Below are 24,543 nucleotides of genomic sequence, written 5' to 3'. Positions count from 1 at the left end.
CCCTAAGGGACGTGTCAGCAAGGTTCTTCTGTTCAGTTCTGACTTCTCAGCCCCCTAAGGGAACATCTCTGCAAGGTTTTTTCTGCTTAGTCCCCTACCGGACATCTTAGCAAGGTTCTTCTTTGTGCCAGCGAATGAAGATCTTCACACCCAAGACTCTTTTGAGAAAGAGATTTATTTGGGAAGGAGGAGTCCAGGAGAATGGCTGCCTCTACCAGGGTGGGAAAGAACAGCTGAGAACTGAACAGGCAGGTGGTTTATATAGGATTTCTTAGGGGCGGAGTTTCTCCAAGGAGAAGATTTTCTGTCCAGGGATTGGTTAGTTTTTCCTGCTCAGGGATTGGTCGGGACAGAGATGGCCCTGATTTCAGAGCCAAACTGTGTTTCTTTCACTGGCCTTTCTTAGCTTTTTGGCTCTAATTCTAAGGCCCGAGCATATTTCTTTCACTGGCTCTGATTCTAGGTACAAAGTGTGTTTCTTTGGCACTGGTTTCAGAGTCAGGGCATGTTTCTTTGGTTCTGGGTTCAGGGATAAAGTGTTTCTTCCACTGGCTGGGGTCCCAGATCCAGGCTGTGTTTCTTTTGCTGGTTCTGGGCTCCAGGGTCAAGGTGGGTTTCTTTAGCTGGCCCCTTTTTCCTACAAGTACAAACAAACATAACACATCTTCACATCGCTAACAAAGGCAGCAGAAACAGATGTAACACACCCTTACACAGTTAAAGTAGTATTCTGCAACATAAACAAATGTAACACATCTTTGCCTAGTTAAAGTAAGAGTCCACAACACAACAGGACTCACCCCTCACTGGATACTCTGCTCATCCTCACAATAACACAGTATTTTACCAAAGAAGCCTCTGTCCAAAGAACACCTAGCCATCTTGTAATTATTTTGCAAGCACCCTTTGAAACACCACAGTGAGACAGTCACTTAGAAAATCCTTCTTCACTGCTCTGTGTCTCTTCTTTTCCTTCAGCCGAGAATCTTCTCAAAGCAAGAACTTTTCAAACAAACATTTGCAAACTGACTCCTGGCTAAGTCCAGGTGTGCTTCCGAAAGAACCAACTCCACTAACAACTGTTTCCAGACAGACAGACTACTACAGTCCTTGTTAAATTGTTATACTTACACTATCAATGTGTTCAGGTTCTTTGTCTGCATCACTTTACCCTCTCAAAAACCCCTTTGAAAACATCATTACCTCTGTAACTAAGAAGTAAACGCAGCATTGAAAGGCTGTCTTGCTTAGTGTCACATGCATACCAAGCCCCTCAAACTCCATGCCCTGTCACCCTTACTTCAAGCTTCCTAAACACCTTCACTGATTGATTCTAATGCAACATCTTCAGGTTTTATCAAGGGTTAAATAACAGAGAAGTTTCTTGAGGAACATTCTTGTATCTTTGCCAAAGCCATGCAGCTCATCCATGAGATCTCAGAATTTGTGCATAGAGTCTTCATCTTGCCAGGGACTCTGCTGAGTGCTAAAGCTGGACTCCCACTACAGTGACTTTGGTGAGCCCTGCAGTAATCCTTCCTGCGCCTGGATCTTGGCACCCCCTGTACTATCCCTGCACAAAACTGAAACAATAAAAATAGACCTTGTATGCAGGACTCCTGTGAGAACGAACCCAATGAAGTGCTGCACTTAGCTGGCTTAGTGGAAACTTGGCTCTCTGTCAGTACAGTGATAAACAGAATCATGTTTGGGGAAATAGCATATTTTAATAAGATTTTTATTTACTCTTTGAAATTGTCACACATGTCTACAATGTATCTTAGTCAGAGCTAGTCTCTACTACCCAACTTAACTCAGCGTATCTCCCTCCCAATTTCATGTCCTTTTTTAAAATGTTTTAATTTACTTAATTACTTTTATTTTTTTATCCCACTAGGTCCAATTAGTACTACCCATATATTCATGAGTATGAGGTCATCATTGTATGGGCAACCTACCAGTGTCTATCTCCCTAAAGAAAACGGACTCAGCTGGGTGGTGGCGCACACCTTTAATCTCAGCATTCGGGAGGCAGAGGCAGGCAGATCTCTGTGAGTTCAAGGCCAGCCTGGGCTACAGAGTGAGTTCCAGGACAGCCAGGGCTACACAGAGAAACCCTGCCTTGAAAAAACAAAAAAAAAGGAAAAAAGCTGACTCTCCCTTAGTAGCCATCTATTGCCAATAGCTCCTCGGGGAGGAGTAGACTTGTTATGTGACAAAACCTTCCCTGGGTAACTCAACACACACACACACACACACACACACACACACACACACACACACACACACACACATCTACTCATCCACAGTAGGGAACCCACAACAGACCAAAGTACAGTTACCAGCAAAGTCCAGCTTGGTGAACCATTGAGTTTTATTGTGGTTACTTAGAGGAATGTGGGTGAGGGGTCCCTTACAGGAATGTGGGTGAGGGGTCCCTTATAGGAATGTGGGTGAGGGGTCCCTTATAGGAATGTGGGTGAGGGGTCCCTTACAGGAATGTGGGTGAGGGGTCCCTTACAGGAATGTGGGTGAGGGGTCCCTTACAGGAGTGTGGGTGAGGGGTCCCTTACAGGAGCAGAAATGACTCACAGACAGCTGCATCACCAATGCCCACCCGAGCACAGGTGACAGCTCACAAAAGCTGGGAACCTGGAGCACACTGCACAGCCTGCAGGCAGCTCAACAGGTTGGAGAGTGTCCTTTCTATGTGACTGGTCTACACCTCTTCCCGGCAGCTCAGCTGGTTTCTGCTTCTTCCAGGAATCTGGTGTGGCTGCAGTCTTTTTGCACCTTGACTTGTCTGAGAACCTGTGTCCTAGCTCTGCTTACTCGGGCAGGGAGGGGCTTAGTGAATGTGGTCAGTTTCAGGGACTTCCTGCCTAAGGAGCTTCCAGGCAGGATGGAATGTTTGATTATAGGAGGAAACAGTTACACAACTGGCCTCAGGGGCCCTCCCTCATCCATGCTACAAGTTGTAACTGGTTTGATCTTGAGCAGATAACCACAGCTGCTGTGAGTTCATGAGTTCAACATCCATGTCATAGCCAGAAGAAAGCATGCACAGTGTTCTTCCCCTCTTTTGGCTCTTCTTCCATTCTGTATGCCCCCTCCTCCCTGAGACTAGGAGCTGGCGTGGGTACAGCTGCCCCTCCCATCTCCGGCTAGCACCACAGCCAGTTACTCTTAGCACTTGGAATAGCCATGGGTCTCGGTGACAATCACTAAAATGGCACTACATAAGGCATAAAAGAGGGAGTGGCTATAATTTAAAATTCTCTGACACTGGCATTCTGAAACTGTGTTGTTGTGTGCATAGAGAAACTGTTTAAGTCCCTCTGAGAGGGGGAAGTAGGAAGAACGTGTGGCCATGCTTCCCAGTGGGGCTGGTGTGCAGACAACCCAGAAATTATGTGCCAGTTATTTGAGGATAACGTTGATAGAACCTGTTTGTCTCATTCCTTACAAAGACCAGGAATCTTACTCCAAATTTAGTGTGTTGTTTAAGGAGATTTTGCAAGCCTAGGCTTTGATTAAAATCCTTCACCATTTTTTCTTGTTTTAAAACTTTAATGTTGTTATTATAAATGTGTTTTATTTTGAAAATTTCTTAATTAGTAGATATATAATCTAAAAATAGTTCTTTCCCTTAAGAACTCTAGGCAAATCTAGTTGTTGTTGTTGTTGTTGTTATTATTATTATTATTATTATTATTACAGGTATTGTTAGCAGACGAAAGGAATTCCCATACAGGATACCATTAGATTTGGTCCCAAAAACCAGCGTCCAAAGGATTTTGAGTGTAAAAGGTAAATTAAATAAATCTAATTTATGAGCCAGGGATGAAGCTCGTTGGTAGAGTAGCTGCCTAGCACACATGAAGTCCTGGGTATGGTGATGCCTGCCTGTAATCCCAGCACTGGGGAGGTGGATGCAGGTCAGGTCAGAAATTGAGGGGCATCCGTAACTGCACAGTGAGATGGAGGCCAGTCTGAGCAACCCTGTCTCAGGAACAAGTCTCTCTCTCCCTCTCCCTCTCACCCCCCCCCCCTCTTTTTGAGGCAGGGTTTCTCTGTGTAATCCTGGTTGTCCTGGAACTCACTCTGTAGATCAGGCTAACCTCAAACTCAGAGATCTACCTGCCTCTGCGCCCCAAGTGCTGAAATTAAAGATGCACCACCACCTCCTGGCCATAAATTTCATTTTTATTATTATTTTTTACTCTGTGCTTCAAACCCAAATCACATATATTCGTGATTATTCTTTATTTTTCTTCTACACACATTAATTGGCTTTTGACAGAACCCTGTCTCCCACCTTCCTCATCTTCAAACACTAGATAACGTTTCCAACTCTCTTCTCCTGATTTAATTGGAAATTCTTCTCCTCCGATGGGGGATTCCTGTGGCTATCCCAGTGACTTCTCTAGAATGGGTACAGCTGCTTCATCCCTTAACTTCCCATGGTCTCAGCAGCCAGTCCTGCCCCACTGAAGACTTTGTGACCTACAAACAGTCTGGGGACACCAACTCTCCTTCCAAGTGTCAATCCTGGGATGCTGAGGGTCGCTTAGGGGGCACCAGCTCTCCTTCCAAGTATCAGTCCTGGGGTGCTAGGGGTTGCTTAGCCTATGTGTGCAGCTGTAATGAAATACCAGAGTCTGGGGTAATTCCTAAAGGACAGGTTCTTAATCCTCACATTCTGGAGTTTCTCCCAGATCAAGGTGCTAAAGTGCCTGGCAAGGGTTGCTCCCTGCTCGTCCAACCACTGCCTTGTCGTGGCACCCTCACATGCCTGAGGGTAGAAGGGAAAATATCAAAGGGGGAGTGAACAGCTCTCCCACCCCCCAGAAAAGCCCCACCTTCAACTCCATCCTCTCTGTGGATTGGGTTTCAGCAGATGGAGGGACAGATGCATTCAAGCCAGACAGGGACTCTCTCCACTCAAGGGTGTTCACAAAGGGGCACCTTTGATGGTTTCCCTGGGTGTCAGCCTCTGCACTGCAGTTACTCACCACCCACACGACGGAACGTCCTGGCTACACTTCATCTCAGATGGTGGAACCACAGAATATCAGCACTAGAAGGGGCCTTTTGATCCTGTGGAATCCTGATGTCAGATGTATAAGAAGTTGGTTTGCCCATGTTTGCACAGTGTTGCTGTAGGTTCAGAGTCAACGCCCTCTCTGGTCAGGTTCTTTTGCCTTGCTCCATGTGAGGATTATGTCAGTATGGTTTACGATGTCTGCACCTAATTATGCAGTTGTATTCCACTGCATTGCTTTATCTACCACCAAAAACCCATGTTCCCAGTCAAATGCAGCTTTCTCCCCCAATTTCTGTGATTCAGGTAAACTGCTCATATTAAAAAGGGAAGAAGAGAGACAGGGTTGTTTCCTCTTCAGAACACACTGTTGGAAGCTGATAGAGTGGTTGTCTACTTGGGTCTCTTTGTTTCAGGACTGCTTATAGGGGAATTCCTGTCCACAGTTCTGAGTAAGGAAGGCATCGACATCCTGACCCACCTCCCGAGGGGCAGTGCCGAGGCAGAGCTCATGAGCATTGTACCAGTGTTCTACGTTTTCCATTACCTGGAAGCAGGAAGCCACTGGAACATTTTTCATCCCAATTCATTAACTGAAAAACAGAACCTGCAGAAAAAAATAAAAGAAGGTAAAAAATTGTTTATATGTCATCTTGCAGATTTAAAGCAAATATTTTATTTACTGTAATATTTAAATTGTTATGAAATATATATATATGATTAATTATAAAAGAATTTTAGCAACAACAACAACCACAAAAAATCATGTGATATACTCTTTCTGAGGCATTTTGGCTTAAATCACCAAAATGCCTGGATGAGAAACAAGACACCTGCCTTCCAGACTCCGAAGATCGCCTCTTCCTCTTTGAATGGGAGCAGAATGTTCTATTCGATCCCCAACTCAAGTAATTCACACACTTCCTGTGAGTTCAAGGCTGGCCACTATTGCTGCTCACACCAAAAAGGGCTCACCACCCCGGGGCTGACCCAGCATGACCAAGAAGTGAAGTGTTGTGTTCTTTTTTTCTGCTCCTTCTTAGGGATGGTGAGCATCATGTCCTACAGAAACAGTGACTATTCCTATAGCATGTGGAAGGGGGGAAGTGCCAGTACCTGGTGAGTAACAGATGTATCTTATATTCTCATACAATAGTTGATTCATTCATTGAGAATAACAGCCATGGGCTGGGCGGTGGTGGCACATGCCTTTAATCCCAGCATTCAGGAGGCAGAGGCAGGTGGATCTCTGTGAGTTTGAGGCCAGCCTGGGCTACAGAGTGAGTTCCAGGAAAGGTGCAAAGCTACACAGAGAAACCCTGTCTCAAATAAAATCAAAAAAGAAAAAGAAAAAAAAAGAAGAAGAGGAAGAACAGCCATGGGATCGTGGAGATGGCCCAGTGGGTAAAGGCGTTTGCTGCCAAGCCAGGCTCCCTGGATTCTATCACTGAGACCCACGTGGTGTAAGGAAAGAACTAACTTCCACAATCTCTCCTTTTGTCATGCATGCACACACTAATAAATAAGAATGACTTCCACAGTGAAAGTCCTCTTCCATCTGCTGAGACTGACACCCTTCAGCACGCCCACTTTCTCTTGCAACCCATGACTGATCTAGGTAACAGGTGTGGTTGCACCTTCAAACGGAGGCTGGATTTTGTTCCCTTTTCATTCTTCTGACTTCAGACTTTGATTCCCCAAGTGTCCACTCAGCACAGAAGCTGGGGAGGCCACACCACTCACAGCCTTTAGATGCCTTTAGATGCGTCTCATCTCACCTAGAGTGAGAACCACTGCTCATTTCTCCCTCGCTCGCCCACCTCGTCTAATGCTCCACTTGAGCCCAAGGGTCTCCTCGTGGCTCCTCAAACACACAGACCAGACATGGCTTCCACCTCGGGGTCTCTGCACTGACCCCTCCTTGGGCAAGACTGGATGTCTTATTTCCCTCAGGGACTTACTGAAAGTTACCTTCTTAGTGAGGTCTCCATTGTCTCACTCTCTATAAAACCACAACCCACAGCGCCCAGCACTTAATCCTTCCCTGCTCGGCTCCTTCCATTTATTGCTAACATTCTCGCTTTCACTTGTCTGTGTCCCCATCAGGATGCAGTGTGTGGCAGCTCCATGTGTTCCCTTATATCTTCAATGAATATTTATTCAGTGAAGGGTAGTTTCTGTAATCCTGATCATTTAAGGAAAGACAGTCTGGATGAATCAAACATTTACAGTCTGTTTTCAAAGCACACCCTCCTGCTTTGACTAGATTGTTTGTTTGTTTGTTTGTTGTCTTTTTCCCTTTGAAAGATACTTAATTTTAACAAACACAAAAAAGAAACTCCCTGTGCCTGGGAGGAAGAGGTTGGAGGAACAGATGCTCAAAGCTGGGCTTCATCACAAGGTGATGTCCCCAAAGAGAGAAAGATAAAACAAGACTTCACAGTGTGCCAAGTGCTTCATGGGTCCTGCTGCATAAGGCCCCTCCTGAGCTCACAATCCGCAATAATTTTGTGGTTTTTGTCCAAGTCTTTATGCAGCCCTGGATGGTCTGAAACTTATTATTTAGACCCAGCCTGGATTGCATCCATTCTCCTGCCTCTGCCTCCAGAGTGTTGGGATTGTGGCCTGTGACACCAGGCCCAGCAAGTTACAATTATTGAATTTTAGATGTTTCCCAGAATTTCACCCTTGGCCTCTTATTTCTTGTGATCTCTCTGGCACAATCTTATCTTTGCCCATGACCTCCATCACTTGTGTGTAGACGGATCCCTGATCAACGTCTCTAATCAACATCTCAAGACCTAACTTCTCTCCTGGCCCCAGACCCGCATTTCTAGGTGTCTGGACACAAAGAGCTCCAAATACAATGCATTCCAAAGTTGTCTCTCTTCCTCAAACATGCTTTTGTGTTCCCCCACTGAACCCCTGTCCTCCACTGAATCAGAATCCAGTTTAATCCCTCCCCTTTTAGCCCTTGTCCAGCCTCAGTTCACAGGACATCCATAGCAAGACTGCCTCAAAGTAAAACACAAGACCACAAAAGATAGTATATGAGAAAGCCCCAGGACGGGAACATGTAAATGCTGATGTTTTAATGTGATGGGACTGATAGGTAGAAAAGAAACCTGTAGACTTCCATTTACTATTTGGAAGCATGTGTTAGCTTAAGTGCTAGCTGACAATACAGTCATCATAGATGAGCTGTTTGCATTTGTTGGCTGGATTTTGGAAGTAGTAGGAGAGGGAAGGGGACACAGACAGGAGTTTATTTGTTTATTTATTTATTTGTTTGTTTGTTTATTTTTGGTTTTTCAAGACATAGTTTCTCTGTGTAGTTTTGGTGCCTGTCCTGGAACTCAGCCTGTAGCCCAGGCTGTCCTCGAACTCACAGAGATCCGCCCGGCTCTGCCTCCCAAGTGCTGGGATTAAAGGCGTGTGCCACCACTGCCCAGCAAGGAGTTTATTTTTTTTTTAATTTTAATTTTATTTATTTATTTTTTTAAGCAATTCTTTTGTGCTCTGGGACTTTTGAAAACTTTTTGCTCTTGAAATATTTTTGTTTAAAATGCATTTTAAAACTACAAGTTAAAACAAAATTTTAAAGTGAGGAGAAAGGAGAGTCAATAGTTTAAGGACATCAGAACCAGGAGTGGGTTCTCTGGACGTCAGAAGAGCTCCAGGAGTGGGCTCTCGGGCGCTACCAAAGTCATGAACCCTGTCCTCGCTGTTAGTCCGGGGTGGACGCCGGTGGACTGATGTCGCTTTCTGTCTAAGTAGGTGACATCCTACATCTTCCTTGTCGGGTGACAGGTTCTAAGTCCATGGCAGAGCTTAACAGGAAGAGAGAGAGCCACTTCCACGGATAAAGGAACTCAGATGAGGCTCAGATGCCACGTTTTTCCTCTTCTGAATCTCACTTTTATGGATCAGTGATTTACTGAAAACTGTTTGCCTCACCTCTGTGACCTCTAACTTAATGTGTCATCTTTTTCTTCTCTTTTCTTTTCTTTTTTGTCACCAGGAATCAGCTTTTTGCATGCTAGCTAACAGTGTCACAGTCACAGGCGTGCTGCTCATATTTGGTGACTGAATGTCTTGAAGATTTTTCAAATATCCTACCTTGTCACTTTGTAAAATGATGACCTACTCTAAAGTTACATGTCTTCGCTTTTAATTTCTTTTAAAGAATAAAAGTGTGCAAATAAATACTATGTAAAAGAAAGCAAAAGAGGTTCCGTGTTCTAAGACGTGTGTGTGATTTGTCTTGAAGGTTAACAGCTTTTGCCTTGAGAGTGCTTGGACAAGTGGCTAAGTATGTGAAGCAGGACCAGAACTCCATTTGTAATTCTCTGTTGTGGCTGATTGAGAACTGTCAGCTGGAAAATGGATCTTTCAAGGAAAATTCCCAATATCTACCAATAAAATTACAGGTAAGGCAATCAAAGGTGTAAATTAGCATTAGTTTTATGTACAAGCTCCCATTTTATTCCCATCTTCCTATGGGGGTTAAAGAAGAGAGGGGGAAATATATCTAGTTTCATCATGCTGCTGTGATAAAATATCCTGACGAAAGCAAATTCTGGGAGGAGGCTTTCAGCTCACAGGTACAGACCCAGCCTGCGGTAGCTGGGAAGTTATGGAAGCAGGAACTGAAGAGGGGGTGAATGCTGGCATGCTGTGCTCAACTCACGGTCGCCCAGGGAATGACGCTGCCCACAGGGACTTGTCTTCTCACCTTAATTAACGTAATCAAGATAATCACCCACAAAGATGCCCACAGGCCCACCTGATCTAGACAATCCTTTGTCTCCTTTCCAGCTGACTGTAGATGGTGTCAGGTTGACAATGAGCATGTCAGTCAGATATAAGGATTTTCAAGTGTGTAATACTTGCAGTGAAGGGGAAGCCCAGCTTCACTGACAGCTGGGGACTGAGTCTAGATTGGAGGAACTGAAAGATGAAGCTCCGTGTGACTCCTGGGAGCTAAAGAAGGGACACAGAAACATGTCTGAATCTTTCTTCAAAGTCAATTTATTTCTCATTTTTACCAAAACTGTCCAAGTTTATGATATAAAACCTGTTTTAGAATGTGTGTGTGTATGTGTGTGTGTGTGTGTGTGTGTGTCCATCCCAAATCTTGCTATTACGAACATTGCTGCAGTAAACGTGGGACTGAAAATGCGTCTTTGAAATCCTAATCCGCTTTCTCCTGGATATACACCCTGCAGTAGAATTGGCGTATCAGTGGTTTTGTTTTTAATTCCAGGGAGGCCTCTGTACTGTGTTTCATAGTGGCTCTGCTAATTCCCCAGCAACAGTGCACAGCAGTCTGTCTCCACACTGTGGCAACATCTCCCTCTGGTCATTCTGTTGTAGCCATGGCAACAGTGTGAAATATTGTCTCCTTGTGGTTTGAGTTTGAATTTCTCTGATGACTAGCAACAACGAACACTTTTCATATACCTATTATGCCTGGAAAATTTAATTCCAGAGTGGAGGAGAGGGGAGAAGAGAAAGATTAAAATTCATTCAAAGAGCTAGAGCCAAGAAAATTAGATTGTGAGTGGCATAAAAATAGGTCTGGAGAGAGAGAATAACTCCACTAGTGATCTTGTAAGCCCAGCACTAGATCACGCTGCCCTAAGAGGGCTAAGTGGTGCCTCATAACAGATGTGTCATTTTAACAGGATCTTAAAGGAGAGGGAAAATTTGAATGTGGTAAAGAATCATGAGATGAGGCTGACAGGTGAAGATGGGGGAGACAGGCTAAGAAAGGCACTTGCAAAACTCCAGTGTTCTTGGAAAACAGTAAGCATCCAGCTGGCGTGTGTGATGTGGATACATGGAGATGGCCCCAAAAGAGATTTGAACCAGATCATTTCACTTTGACGATTTCATTTGCCCTTCTTTTAAAACACTGTTTGTTTTAGGGTACTTTACCTGTTGAAGCCCAAGAGAACACTTTGTATCTTACAGCCTTTTCTGTGATTGGAATTAGAAAGGCTGTGGACATATGCCCCCTGATGGTAAGAACTGGTTTTCTTTCCCTCACCTGGCTTAGTCTATTGCACACTTGGGGCGAGGGAGGGAGGCGCCCTCGCCAATCAGAGGACACTTCATTTCAAATGTTTCTTTTACTGCTTTTCACATTTCTTGGAAATAACCTTAAGACCAGAATCAAATGATTTCATAACTGTGATAGATTCTGCCATCTAGTCTGACCTGTAGATGCGTGAAGAATTGACAAAGCAGTACCATAAGCAGGATGACTCCCATTTCTCAGTGTTACTGATTACTAAACTGTAGAGCTGAGATAGTAACTTGGACCGTGTACTCTTTGGGGACCCGCCACCCAGCTTCAAATAAATACACAGAGACTTATTCTTACTTATGAATGCCCAGACTTGGCTTGGCTTGTTTCTAGCCAGCATTTCTAAGTTAAATTATCCTGTTTCTCTTTAACTACATTTTGCCTCTGGGCTTCTTACCTTTCTTTATTCTATATATCTTTCTTTCCTTCTTACTCCATGGCTGGCTGGGTGGCTGGGTGGCTGGGTGGCTGTCCCCTGGCACCCTCCTCTCCTTCTCCTTTTCTTGCTCCTTGCTCCTCTTGTTCTTCTTTTTTTGAGTCTAGATTTCTCCTCCTATTTATTATCTCTGCCTGCCAGTCCCAGCTATCCTTTCTCCTGCCTTGCTATTGGCCGTTCAGTTCTTTATTAGACCATCAGGTGTTTTAGACAGGCACAGTAACACAGCTTCACAGAGTTAAACAAATGCAACATAAAAGAATGCAACATATCTTTGCATCATTAAACAAATATTCCACAGCATAAATGTAATACATCTTAAACTAATATCCCACAATATTTTCCCCTTTTGTCAAAATGAAGATGAAAGGTTTTAACTTTAACATAGTAAACTATATACAACAAAAACAGTTGTCAAGTAAGAACTACATTTACAATATTCAGTCCATTTGTATGTAGCAAATTCAGAGAAAACACTCCATTATCTATCTTATCTTAGTGATTCCAAAGTTTTATACCTAATCTACTCTCTATCATAACTAAGGAAAACTGCAACTATAACTATTTAGTCTTTAACTCCATCAGAGACCCCAGAAGGATGTAGTACTACCTAACCCAGACATTTGGCTTCCTGGACAGTCACCCAAAATTCCTCTGCAACATTGAGCATCCATCGTCAGCCTACAGCTCTAGAAGACCTGGCAGACTTTTCAGTGAAGCAGGAAATTTGAAGACTGTCCTGCCTTATATTGCCAAAGTTCAGCAGTCACTTCCCTCTGTGTGCTGCAGAATATCTGGCAGACTTTTCTGGGAAGCAGGAGTCTCGAAAGATTGTCCTGCCTTGTCTTGGCAAAGTTGAACAGTCTTTTTCCTGTGTCCTGCTTGTCTAGTCTGTACAGCACACTGTCAGCAGTTGAGGCAAGAGCAGTTTCTTGCCCAAATGGCTAGCCTTGCCACATTGAAAGCAAACTCCATATGGAGTTTCTTTGATGTCCATCATGCTTTATGAAGTAAATTGGTGCTGCCAGGAGCAGATGTGTCTCATTGTCATGAAAAACCTTAGGTTATTAAATATCTTAAATGCCATGTTCTGTAGGTCTTTGAAGTGTTTGAAAATCATTAATCTGTGTAAAATATACCTTTTTAACCTTGAAAACATACTTAATGTGACTGTAAGCTTGATTATTATAGATTAACTACACCTCCTTTCTTCCTTTCTTTTCTTTTTTTTTTTTTTTGGTTTTTTTGAGACAGGTTTTCTCTGTGTAGCTTTGCGCCTTTCCTGGGACTCATTTGGTAGCCCAGGCTGGCCTCGAACTCACAGAGATCCGCCTGGCTCTGCCTCCCGAGTGCTGGGATTAAAGGCGTGCGCCACCACTGCCCAGCATCTCCTTTCTTAATTATACGTTGCATTTTTAAATGAGCTGCATAAGCTCAATACCCCAAACAAGAGCATCTTCAACTGATACTCCACAACAGTACTGTGGTAGGAGAATGAGTCAACGTGTCTAGCTCCCCTCTCTTTAAATTTTAAACTTTAAATTTTAAAGTTTACTTCTGTGCATGCATGTGTACCTGTTTGTCTGTATGTCCACCTTAGAGGCCAGAAGAGGGCATCGGGTTCCCTGGAGCTGGGATTACAGGTGACTGTGAGCCACCTGATACGGATGTTAGGAACCAAACTTGGGTCTCTCCAGCCCCCGCTTCCCACTCTTACCTCTTGTGTTACCTGTGCATTCACTGCCTTCAGCACCATAGAGACTCCCCAGCATCCAATCACACTTTTACTTCTTTGGGTCATATTATTTAGTTTGCTTGAAAGCTAAGGAAGTAAAGAGAAGACCCACCTATTTAAATTAACATAGAAGCTTCCTGATGTCGAAAGTGGGAGGTGGCTCAGTCAGGAAAGTGCTTGCCACTGAGGCAGGAAGATCTGAGTTCAGATCCCTAGTATGAACATAAAAAGCTAGGTCTGACATGACCACACCTGTGATCCCAGTCCTGGGAAAGCAGAGACAGGAGGATCCCTAAGAGTTGCTGGGCAGCCAGTATTGCCTACTAGGAAGCTCCAGGTTCAGTGGGAGTTCATGCCGAAAAAAACAAGGAGGTAAAAGGAGCTTCCAAAGGTTAACATAGACAACGGTCCTTTGTGGGAAGAGAGCTCTGCTCTGAGGTTAAGCATTCCTGTCTGCAACGCCAAAGTTAGCTAGATGTGCCCTGTAAATCAGGTTACAGAACTGAGCTGGAATTTCAATTTCCAAAGGGAATTTGCAGAACATGAGCCACAAAAGCTTTATTCTCTTCAAGTATTTCCATGAGTATTGGTGTTCACACTTGAGAGAAAATAGTCAACAAGAACCCGGGCCTAGCAGTCTAGGTGCTGATTGACACTCATGCCACAGGAGGCACACGCTGATCTGGGAGAAGAGCCAGGCAGGATGCTAGCAGACTCTCCCTGGCTTGTTATCCATATAGCTCTCTGGCAATCTCAGCACAGGACAGGGACTCTTCCTAGGCATTGTGAGGGTCGGAGAGCTCCAGCTGCTCTCTTCCTTTTGCCATTGCAGTTCTGTTCTGTTTGTTTTGGTATGACACTTTTGAACATATGACTTTGTCTCAGCTATGCTGACACAGGATGAAAATCCTGTCTACACTGTTGCTTCTCCTCAGGGGTTGGGACAGTGATGGAACCAGAAACTCAAGGGACAAACTTCTCAGGGAAAACAGAAAGTCAGTGGCAGAAGGCATAGCCCATTTGGACAACCATGTGGTTTCTTCTGAGATAGACTTCACCCTTTCTCTGTAAAGGATTTGCTTTGTTGATTGTATATACAGGTCTCCAGGGTCTTCACACCCCTGACACAGACAGACATACAGGCAGGCACAGGCTCGCTAGCAATCTCAGGACTGCTCCTATCAGTTTACAGGCTGATGTTGAGCAAAGAAAGTTAATTGTCTTCTGCTCTTGTTTCCAGAAAATCGACACAACACTAACTAAAGCTGACTCCTTCCTGCTTGAAAACGCACTGCCATCCAAGAGTACCTTCACACTGGCCATTGTGGCCTATGCTCTTTCCCTAGGAGACAGAACCCACCCGGGATTTCGTTCAATTGTCTCAGCCCTGAAAAGGGAAGCTATGGTTAAAGGTAAGACTCAGTCCACACTGCTGCTCAGCAGGCGCAAACTGAGCACCAAAGAGTCTGCATCCTGGGTATTAGGTTTCTCCACCAACATAGTAAGCCAGATCAAGCTGAATTGAAAAGGTATAACAACACGTTTATTTGAGCAAAGCAACCTCAGGATGAGGTTTCCTGTCCCAGAGACTTTATAAGTTGTAGGTGAGGGGTGATGACTTGTCTGCCACAAGCTGGGTTTGCACCCAAGTATGGTCAAAAGCTGAGCGCTTAGGTGGGGACTTGGGCAGCTGGCCACTTCAGGGGAGGAAGGCGCAGTAGCCACCAAGAATGAGGAACTGAGACTCTCTGAGCAGGTGGGGTTTGGAGAGAAGGAGGAAGAGAAGGAGAGAGAGAGAAATAAAGAGAGAGAGAGAGAGAAAGAGGGGTGGGGAATGGGGCTTTCTGGGTCATGCAGGGGCGAGCTGGAGGTTCCAACCGAACACTGGGAAGTGAGCGGGATGGAAGCAGAGTGAGACGCCATCCTTACTCACGAGGAGGTAACCATCACACCACAAGGTAATAAACCAGTCACTCACTCACTAAATATTTATTCGTTCATTCAACATGTAGCTATTGAGGATCCTATGGATTCTTCAGGGGTGCTGGGCACTGCTGTATACTCAAGGGACAGTTCAACAAAGCAAACAGAACAGAATAAATCCTACCTGGCTGGGTGTGCTAGTGCGTTCCTGTAATCCCAGCACTCAGACACCGAGGCGGGGGTCCAGAGTTCCAGACCAGTTTGGCTATGTGGTGAGACCCTGTCTTGGAAAAAGACAAAATAAACCAAACACGCAGGGCCAAGAAGGGGCTTGCTGCCCAGCCTCAAACCTGAGTCCAATCACTAAGCCTGGTGGAAGGGAAGAGTCAGCTCCTGCCAGTTGTCCTCTATTCCACAGGCATGCATGGCACAAGCGTACCCACCCACACCCACACAATAAACAAACGAACAAACAACATATTTTAAAAAACCCAGGCCCTTATGATACTTAAATTCTAGTTGGGAAGAAGCAAGCATGAGAAATAAGTAAAGTTTTATAAATATGTTATGGCAACAGAAATGAAGACAAATTAAACAGGGAAAAGAGATACAACAAGGAGCTGGGTTGTGCATCTGGATTTAAGCCTCACAAGAACATGGTACAAGCCGGGCGGCGGTGGCGCATGCCTGTAATCCCAGCACTCAGGAGGCAGAGGCAGGTGGATCTCTGTGAGTTCGAGGCCAGCATGGTCTACAGAGTGAGATCCAGAAAAGGCGAAAAGCTACACAGAGAAACCCTGTCTCGAAAAACAAAAAAACAAAAAACAAAAACAAAAAAACAAAGAACATGATACAGTTGAATGACACTCAGTGCATTCTGAGAAATATGTCCCATTGCATGAGCATCATAGAGTGTACTTACACAAACCTAAGGACCGTAGCCATGGAGACAATGGGGTAAATAATGTCATATATGTGGTCTGCCATTGGCTGAAATATCAAATACATAACTGTATTTGAGTGTAAACCTGAAAGGAAAGGAAGCAAGAAAGAGCTGTGCACATGCCCTGGGGCCTGAGCATTCCTGGTGTTCCAGTAGCAGCACGGAGGCCAGTGTGGTGCCGAGCAGAGAGCTGAGAGCAGGAAGTGAGAGCAGGGAAGGAAAGGTTAGGGGTCATTGCGGTGTCTCCAGGATTAAGTATACAGCTATGCAATGGTGAAGAACCTGTCCTGGTACATGTTCTGCTGTCACAGTGGAGTACCAGAGATGGGCAAAGGAAAGAGATCCCTTTGAACTCATGGCTCTGGGAGTCCAAGCACACAGCTCCAGCACCACGAGGGCTTATGGTGAAGCCCTCACAGTGAGAAGGCAAGTGGGCACTTTGGGGAGACAGAAAAGAGGATTGAACAAGAGTAACTAACCTACACCCCCAGAAAGGCATCCACGTCTAGCCTCACAGCCCACGCTCTTCTCCGACATAAACCATGGCAGCCCGGCAAGCCGATGAGCTAAGGCTGAAATTGGCTATGCTGTCTCCACTGCCCAAACTGTGTCCTCCAGCGCAGGGCTGCCTAGCTCCAGCACATCAGTTTTAACGGCCACTTTGAGCCACTAGAAGCCACTGAACCAGGAGTGTGTGACCTGGCTTATGCCTCACCAGGAGGCTGCAGTGGGTGTCATGGCTGGCAGTTCTGAGCCCTGTCCCAATTTGAGTTTTCTAAATGTTTAACAAGTTTTGTGTGAGGTTTATGACGGTCTACAAAATTTCACCTTTGTCGTCCTTTAAAAAAGCCTAAGTTTTAATACATACCTCAAAACCAGTTCTTTGATGCTTCAGAAATAGCACAAAAATGTCTTGGGTACTGTAAGATGTATTATAAAATCATACACTTTCAAAGCTAGCGGGGAACTGAATAGTTCAAATAAGATTTAAAACCCAAATAAACCTTTCATTTTAAATATAATTTTAAATATGGTAAATCTGAGTATGAGAAATACAAGAAAATATTTTATTCAGTCATGTAAATCATGTAACAACTAATCGTAAAAAGATACCTCAAAGTTAGATTAACCTTCAAAATTCCAGGTAGTGGTTTTTGTTTTCCTCAAAAGAGAAAGATATTATGTCAAGTTTCTTCTTCCAGTGTGAATAATGATAATTATCCACCTATGCATGGTGCTTGCTGGCTTATAAACACTGCTTCCCTGTTTATTTCTGTGAGTCTCACTACATAGATGTGAATATTATCTACTCCCAGTATGGGGAGCCTGGGTCCCACGGAACTGATGAACTTCCTGGGTTTTCCCAGTCAGTTAGGAGAGAACAAACTAGAACCTGGTTCCTGAGTCCCAGTTTATCAGGCTCCTGTTCCACGGCCAACCTATCTGTGCTCTCCGGCACGTGTAGCCATTCTCCAGTGAAGAGAAGGAGCAGGGCATTATGGGATCTCATTTTGTCTTGGCTACCTTGACGAAGTTTAAATGAAAATAAAAAGAAACAAAAAGGAAAGAAAAGGACATGACTTCTCCTACGTGTGGTGGAGGGGAACATTTATTGTAGATATGTGGGAAAGCATGGCCAGAGGCAGGAACATCTGGGAGAGTCCAGAGTGGAGAGGACCAGACTGAGCTGGGCCATGTGGAAAGGGGGAGGGGAAGGGAGAAAGGGTAACCAGGTGCAGCAGCCAGGAGGCCAAAGGTACAAAGGGGAGGGTAACCAAAATGTCTGGATTATATAAGGAAGAGCCTCTGTGTGAAGGCCAGCCCAGTCCCTGGGCTGAAGAGTTCAGGGTAGAGGGCGGGTTGTGCAGCCATACCCTGTAACAGGTAGGGATGGTGGGAGAACCTGGTAGCCAGGTCCACTTTGATATGTTAAACAGACACCTCAACCATTTGTCCCGGGTTTGAAACTTAACAAAGTTCTGACAATGAAGAGAACTTCTAGAAGTGAGAAGGCCATCACACACTTGCTAGGATTATGTCAAGTTCCCGTTTTTACTTCTACTGATGAATGGCGTGTGTTACCATCAGGTGATCCACCCATTTACCGTTTCTGGAAAGACACTCACCAGCAGACACACAGCTCTGCACCTAACAGCGTCACGGCAGGTATGGTAGAGACCACAGCCTATGCTTTGCTCACCAGCCTGAACCTGAAGGAGACAAATTACGTCAACCCGATCATCAAGTGGTTGTCTGAAGAGCAGAGGTATGGAGGCGGCTTTTATTCCACCCAGGTAACGTGTGGTTAGCTTGATCTGTGCCTCTTGCCCACACTACACCTTCCACACTCACGCTGGCCTCCATGACTCTTTCTAACAAATGGGCTGCCATAGGCACAAACCATGTCTAGAATCTTAGGACCCTGGAGGTTATCTGTATTAGTAACTTCATTGTTCAGAAGAGGAAATGAGCCTGAAGAGGGTTTTTCAAGGAGCCAGTCAGCACCCAGTTCCCTGACGCTATGCCCCCATGGTGCTTCCCTCATTGTCATTAAAGGCCATGGAAGGCTGGTAGGTTACCAGCAATTACATCACATCCTGTTTAATAAGTAGTGGTTGCCATGGAAGCAAAGGTACCGATGATTCCTCTCCTGCATGATGGTTAGCTACCTATCAATTGAGTTTTATGTTGTGACCATTGTTACACAGTTGGATAACGCAGTCATGTGTTGCATAACAATGTTTTGGTCAATAACAGACAATAAATATAATGGTGATTCATAAAATTATAGTAGAGCTGAAAACTTCCTGCTGCCTACTACCAGATTTGTGGCTCTCACAATGTTGTCTATGAAACACTGCTTGTTTGTGCAGATGTCAGCAAACCTATTGCATTGCCAATCACATCCAAGTATGACACTTAAAACTATTAACAATTTATCATAATTAGTATTTTATAATGTATAGAAAATTATAATTTTATAATTTATAATTAATAGAAATATATAAGCTCATGTTTCTCAAGGATGGAAAGACCAAGATTGAGGGTCCTTTCTTTGGCAAGGACATCTTTTCTGTATCATACCATGAAGGACAAAGAGAAGGAAAAAGAGGGGAGAGAAGAAAGAAGAGAGGGAGATGGAGGGAAGGGGAGAGGAGAGAGGAGGGGCAAATTCATTCTTTTATAAGGACAATGGCATTAATCTACTTGTGAGGGTGGTGCCCATGACCTGCACACCTCCCATTAGATCCTCCCCCACCCCACATTGCCACATTGGGCATTAAGTTTCCAATACATGAACTGAAGGACACAATCAACTCTAGCAGACACCAAGAAAGACATGGATCCCTGTATGCTCCGTAAATCTTACATTCTAGTGGGGAAGGCAATGATCAATAACTATACAGAAAAGTATTCTAAATTGTGGTGAACTCTATAAAGGGCAAGAAATGAACATTAAAACCATCATGAACAGACAGTTTGTGGCCTCACTGTGGGGGTGTTTAAACTGAGACTAAAGGATGAGAAAGATGTAATTCTGCAGCAGAGGTATTTTTCAGAGTGACCTGCCTGAGGATACATGTGCAGAATATGTAGAGAACCCAGACCTGAGGCCATACTTTCTTCCTGTTCCCGATGAAAACAATGTCCTTCCTAGGGAGAGAGTGACCGTTCTTATACCACCACAACGGGTCTCTCAAATGCTTCGCTCAGTAAGCTGGAGTTTCATCTCCAGACAGTGCCACCCATCACCTCCTAAGAAGGGGATTGGTAGAGTTGGGTGTACATAGCACTTGGGAAGCTGAAGAAAGAGTATTTCAAGTTCAAGTCTACACATCGGAATCCTATTCTCAAAACAAAAGTGGGTCTATTTGTAAACTGAGCGTGTATAAATAAACTAAATGTGCTTTTGTGCTTTGCTGATTGTTGATAGGATACAATTAATGCCATCGAGGGCCTGACAGAATATTCACTTCTGTCTAAACAACTGCATTTGAATATGGATATCAATGTCTCCTACAAACACAAAGGTGATTTCTACCAGTATAAGGTGACGGAGAAGAATTTCCTTGGGAGACCAGTGGAGGTAAATGAAATACTTGGCCATCAGATGGGAGAATTGAAGTTATCTCTTCCCTCCTTAATGTACATATGCTTTTATTCACTATTTAAACATGCGCTGAGTACCAGTGGACTCCTAAGCAGGGTGCCTATTATAGCTCTGGCCCTGGTGATTCAAGAGTAAAATACAAAGAAGTCATGTCCTGGGAAGGGATAGTCATTTAAATAAGAGTCCAGAAACACCTACATGGAGGTGCAGAGGGGCCTCCTGATCCAGACTGACAGAGGCTGTGTGTATAGGGGAGGGTATGTCCACATGTGTGGGTTAACCCTGAAAGAATCAGAGAGGGGTAGCCAGATGAAGACACGGGAAGAACATTCATCGTGTATAACAGAACACACAGAAGTGCCACTGCAGAGACATGAAAGACATGTTTGTCACCTGCTGCAGGTCTCTTTTGTCCTTGGTCTTTCTCACAAACTGTAGTTGGCTTGGACTTGAATCTCTGGTTCTCTAACTCCTTGCTCCATGGCTATTCCCAAGGCTAGATTTTTTTAAAAGGGAAAACTCTTAATAGGTTATGAAAATTTCCCAAAGAAAAGGATATGTTAGGCAAAGTATATTCTATATTATTATTGCTGCCAGTCTACATAGGCGAATGTGCATTTTTCAAATTGTCATGTGTGAATTTAGTGCATTTAGTATATAAGCAAACAGGAATAGTCCTCACTGTCAACATGGCCTACAGATCCATGCTTGTGAAAGTAAATAGATATGAGAAATAAAGCTTAAGCAAAAATCACAAACCAGTGACTCATAGCAGAAAAATGATAATATAATAATAGTAGTAAGGACATGACCACGGGCAAAGATCTATGTCAATAATTAGTGATCCAAACATTTCAAATGCAGATCTGATCCCCAACTTCCTTTGAAAAAATAAGATCTGGCAGCAGGGCTGCAGGCATTGGGCAGGGCCTTTTCAATCTATACCAGTCACGTGATATATGCATATGCATTTATGTCCATATTTTCTCACCCTCTGGGCCTCTGAAGGTGGCTGTGCTGTGACCCTAGGTTGGGTACATGTCTTTTGTCCCAGGAAACATTTAGAAATCACCAGAGACACATGCTCTGAGTGTAAGCTCTGATGAAGAGCTGTAGGTCCGAGCATCGTAGGGCTGTGTCCTGTTTTCATTTCCTGAGCTGTGATAAAATACTTGACAGATCTACTCAGGGGAGAATGGTTCCTTCTAATTCAGTTCCGGTACACAATCCATCATTGTGGGGAAATCAAGGAGGGAGGAGCTGTAAGTGGCCACTCGTGTTCACAGTCCAGTGAGTGTTGGAATGCTTACGTTCAGCTCACTGGCTCCAGTTTTATACCCAGAGAATGGTGCCACCCACAGTAGGTAGATCTTCCCATATAAATTAGCATAATTAAGACACGCCCCTACAGACATGCTCAAGGGCCAACCCAATATAGACAGTCCCTCATTGAGACACTCTTCCTGGGTGATGCTGATTGTGTTGAGCTGACAATTAAAATGAACCACCACAGCCTACTTCAAGTAGGCAGAATTACTTCTCTCTTCAGGAGTGAGGGACCCTTTGCCATCTTAAAATAACCTGACCTCAGTATGGATGCTGCTTCCGTGTGAAACCTGGGCTGCTGTTTATCCAGCTTGGAATTCTCTGCCACAGCTTTTCCTCAAATGTGCCATGTGGAGCAATGTGTGAAGTTGTTGACAAAGCGTGGACACTCTAGTTTAAATGCAGTTAAATCTGCTCTTTAATATGTCTGCTGCTAAGCATGGTAACTCTGAGAGGAGGAGAAACATGGGGTACAGTGCACAGCAGTTCCCAGACTCATTCACCTTAGAAACTTCTCATTCAGCATCTCAAAGCACTCATCCCTAAGTAAATGCTGCTACATCCTGTCAGGGATGGCAGGAGAGATGACCTATTTCCCTAGGTTTACTAAAATTTGAAGGAAAGATTGACAGACTTGAACGTGTGCCAAGTCCCCTTTGCACCTCTGTGCCAGGCAAAGAGAAGGGCTGCAAGTGTGGAGTGAGGCGGAAGCTGAGTCTTCCGTCTAGATCAAAATCTTCCATAATGTCCCCAAACTCTGAGTCTGCAGGTGATAGCATGCCTCTAGAGAGGAGGGCTGCTCAGGTGATAGCATGCCTCTAGGGAGGAGGGCTGCTTAACTGAATCCTTGTTAACTTTCCTCCCGGCAGAGTGGGAAGAAGAACAGCAAAGACAGATTTGTAGCAGGATTAAGTGGGGTGGCCAGACACTTGGGGTAGAGTTCTAGGGGCTTAGGGTGGGGTACCTGGGGTTTAAATGAGCACAAGCCAGCGAGAAGCGGGGAAGATGAACCCTCGAGAAGTGGAAGAGAGGTACAAAGAAGGATGTAGTAGAGGACCACATATATTTTGTGGCTGCTTCAGAGTTCTGCTTCTTGGTGCTTATGAAAACCATCCACAGCTGGGCAGTGTGGCGCACACCTTTAATCCCAGCACTCGGGAGGCAGAGGCAGGTGGATCTCTGAGTTCAAGGCCAACCTGGTCTACAGATCAAGTTCCAGGACAACCAGGGGTACACAGAGAAAACCTGACTCAAAAAATAACAACAAAAAAGAAAGAAAGGGAAGGGAGGGAAGGGGACAAAAGGGGAAGGGAGGGAAGGGGAAGGAAGAGCAGGGGAGGGGAGAACAGAGGAGGGAAAGAGTCCCCACTAGCACATGAGATGCTAAGTCCTGAACTAGACTCCAAAAGAAATTTGTTCACTTGGAAAAATGAAATAAATATCTAGTTTTTACAATGAGTATATATATGTGTATATATGTGTGTGTATATATATGTATATGTATATATGTGTGTGTATGTATATACATGTATAATTAATGAATATCTAGTTTTACATAGAATATATTTTATATATATGGTCTCTGATGTGTTGCTTTAGTTGCTAAGGAGAAGAACATCCTGTTTACACATGGAAGGGAGGGTAGGGAGGACACCAGCATCTTCTAGTGCCTCCTCTGTTCGGCTCTTCAATGTCATCCGTTTGATGTCACAAGAACCAAGAGAGAGGCTGGCGGGTCTCCCCTCTTCTCTTTGCTCTCTCTGCCCTCTACCAAGTGATGAGTGAGAACATGACTTCTCTATTCACCCCTTAGGTACCTCTTGATGATGACCTCGTCATCACCACAGGATATAGCAGTGGCTTGGCTACAGTGTATGTGAGTATCTGACTGATGCCAAGGAAAGCTTTGTGTCTAGGTAATATAAAAAAAAAATACTGTCATGCGAAGTCACATAAACATGACTTGGATCACCATAACTAAAGTAGGGTTCACTTATCTACTCTTTCTTGCTGTCTCGACCTTTCTCACAGTTTATTTGGGATAGTAACTGGTGGTCCTTGTATGCATACCCTCTGTTCATTTGTGGAGATTTTGTATATATTGCATATAGTCCTGCAACAGCATCGTGATATTTCTGCCACCAACTGTCTACATACATTATAATCTCATAAGACTGCAATAGCTAATGATGTCATAGTTATCTTAGTTTGTATAAATATGCCCTATGATGTTTACACAATAGAAAAATTGCCTAATGAATTGTTTCTTAGAAAATATCCCCATTGTTTCATAGTATACAGATTTATAAATTTTATGGTTGCATGTGTACTCAGGAGGCTCATGATATGTGTGTTGTATGGTTCATAACATCTCTCAATATAGAGCATCTTTGTGTGTGTCCACACAGTCTGCATTTTCTGAGCAGAAATTAATACTCTGTTGATGCTTTTAGTAATGTTTTCACCTTTAGCACATTTACTCTTCAAGGACTATTTATACAATGGCACGGAGGAAAACGGGGCTGTTTATTTCTCTCTCAGTCCTGGTTGCTGTCAGTGTATCTATTTCTGGCAAACACTCATCCAAACACATGTACAGTGACTTGTTTGCCTTGATAGTGTGTGAGGTTGGGAGAAGCGAACTCTTCTTAGGCTGGCTAAGACGACGGTAAGACGTTAAACTGTACAGGCTGTGGAGCAGGTGCTGGGGAGCCGTTCTTCAGATCTGAATAAGGGATTCAGATGAAGACTGTGCTTGGCCAAAAGTCGTCATTTTGTGTTTTCTGGTTCTTCTCGTTTGTTTGCACGCGTTTGTTACTGACTCATCCGAATATGTCATCCGCAAGGCCAGCCTGGTCAACAGATCAAGTTCCAGGACAGCCAGGCTGCACAGAGAAACCCTGACTCAAAAAATAACAACAGAAAAGAAAGAAA

At 44.2% G+C, this 24,543-nt stretch overlaps 1 protein-coding gene across 1 annotated transcript in view; it reads left to right on the top strand.

The window, feature by feature from the left end:
• C5 (complement C5) overlaps positions 1–24,543 on the top strand; it is a 127,940-nt gene that overhangs the window by 61,063 nt on the left and 42,334 nt on the right. The window contains exons 23-31 of the mRNA XM_059259052.1: positions 3,721–3,810; positions 5,461–5,673; positions 6,088–6,163; positions 9,315–9,474; positions 10,975–11,070; positions 14,547–14,718; positions 18,261–18,466; positions 20,107–20,259; positions 23,423–23,485. Coding sequence (XP_059115035.1) covers positions 3,721–3,810; positions 5,461–5,673; positions 6,088–6,163; positions 9,315–9,474; positions 10,975–11,070; positions 14,547–14,718; positions 18,261–18,466; positions 20,107–20,259; positions 23,423–23,485 — 1,229 coding nt within the window. The remainder of the gene's footprint in view (positions 1–3,720; positions 3,811–5,460; positions 5,674–6,087; positions 6,164–9,314; positions 9,475–10,974; positions 11,071–14,546; positions 14,719–18,260; positions 18,467–20,106; positions 20,260–23,422; positions 23,486–24,543) is intronic.

This window comes from Peromyscus eremicus, chromosome 4, assembly GCF_949786415.1.
Source record: "Peromyscus eremicus chromosome 4, PerEre_H2_v1, whole genome shotgun sequence".
In the NCBI taxonomy this organism is placed as follows: Eukaryota; Metazoa; Chordata; class Mammalia; order Rodentia; family Cricetidae; genus Peromyscus; species Peromyscus eremicus.
The sequence above is the reverse complement of the archived record's forward strand: the minus strand, read 5'-3'. Positions and strand labels throughout refer to the sequence as shown.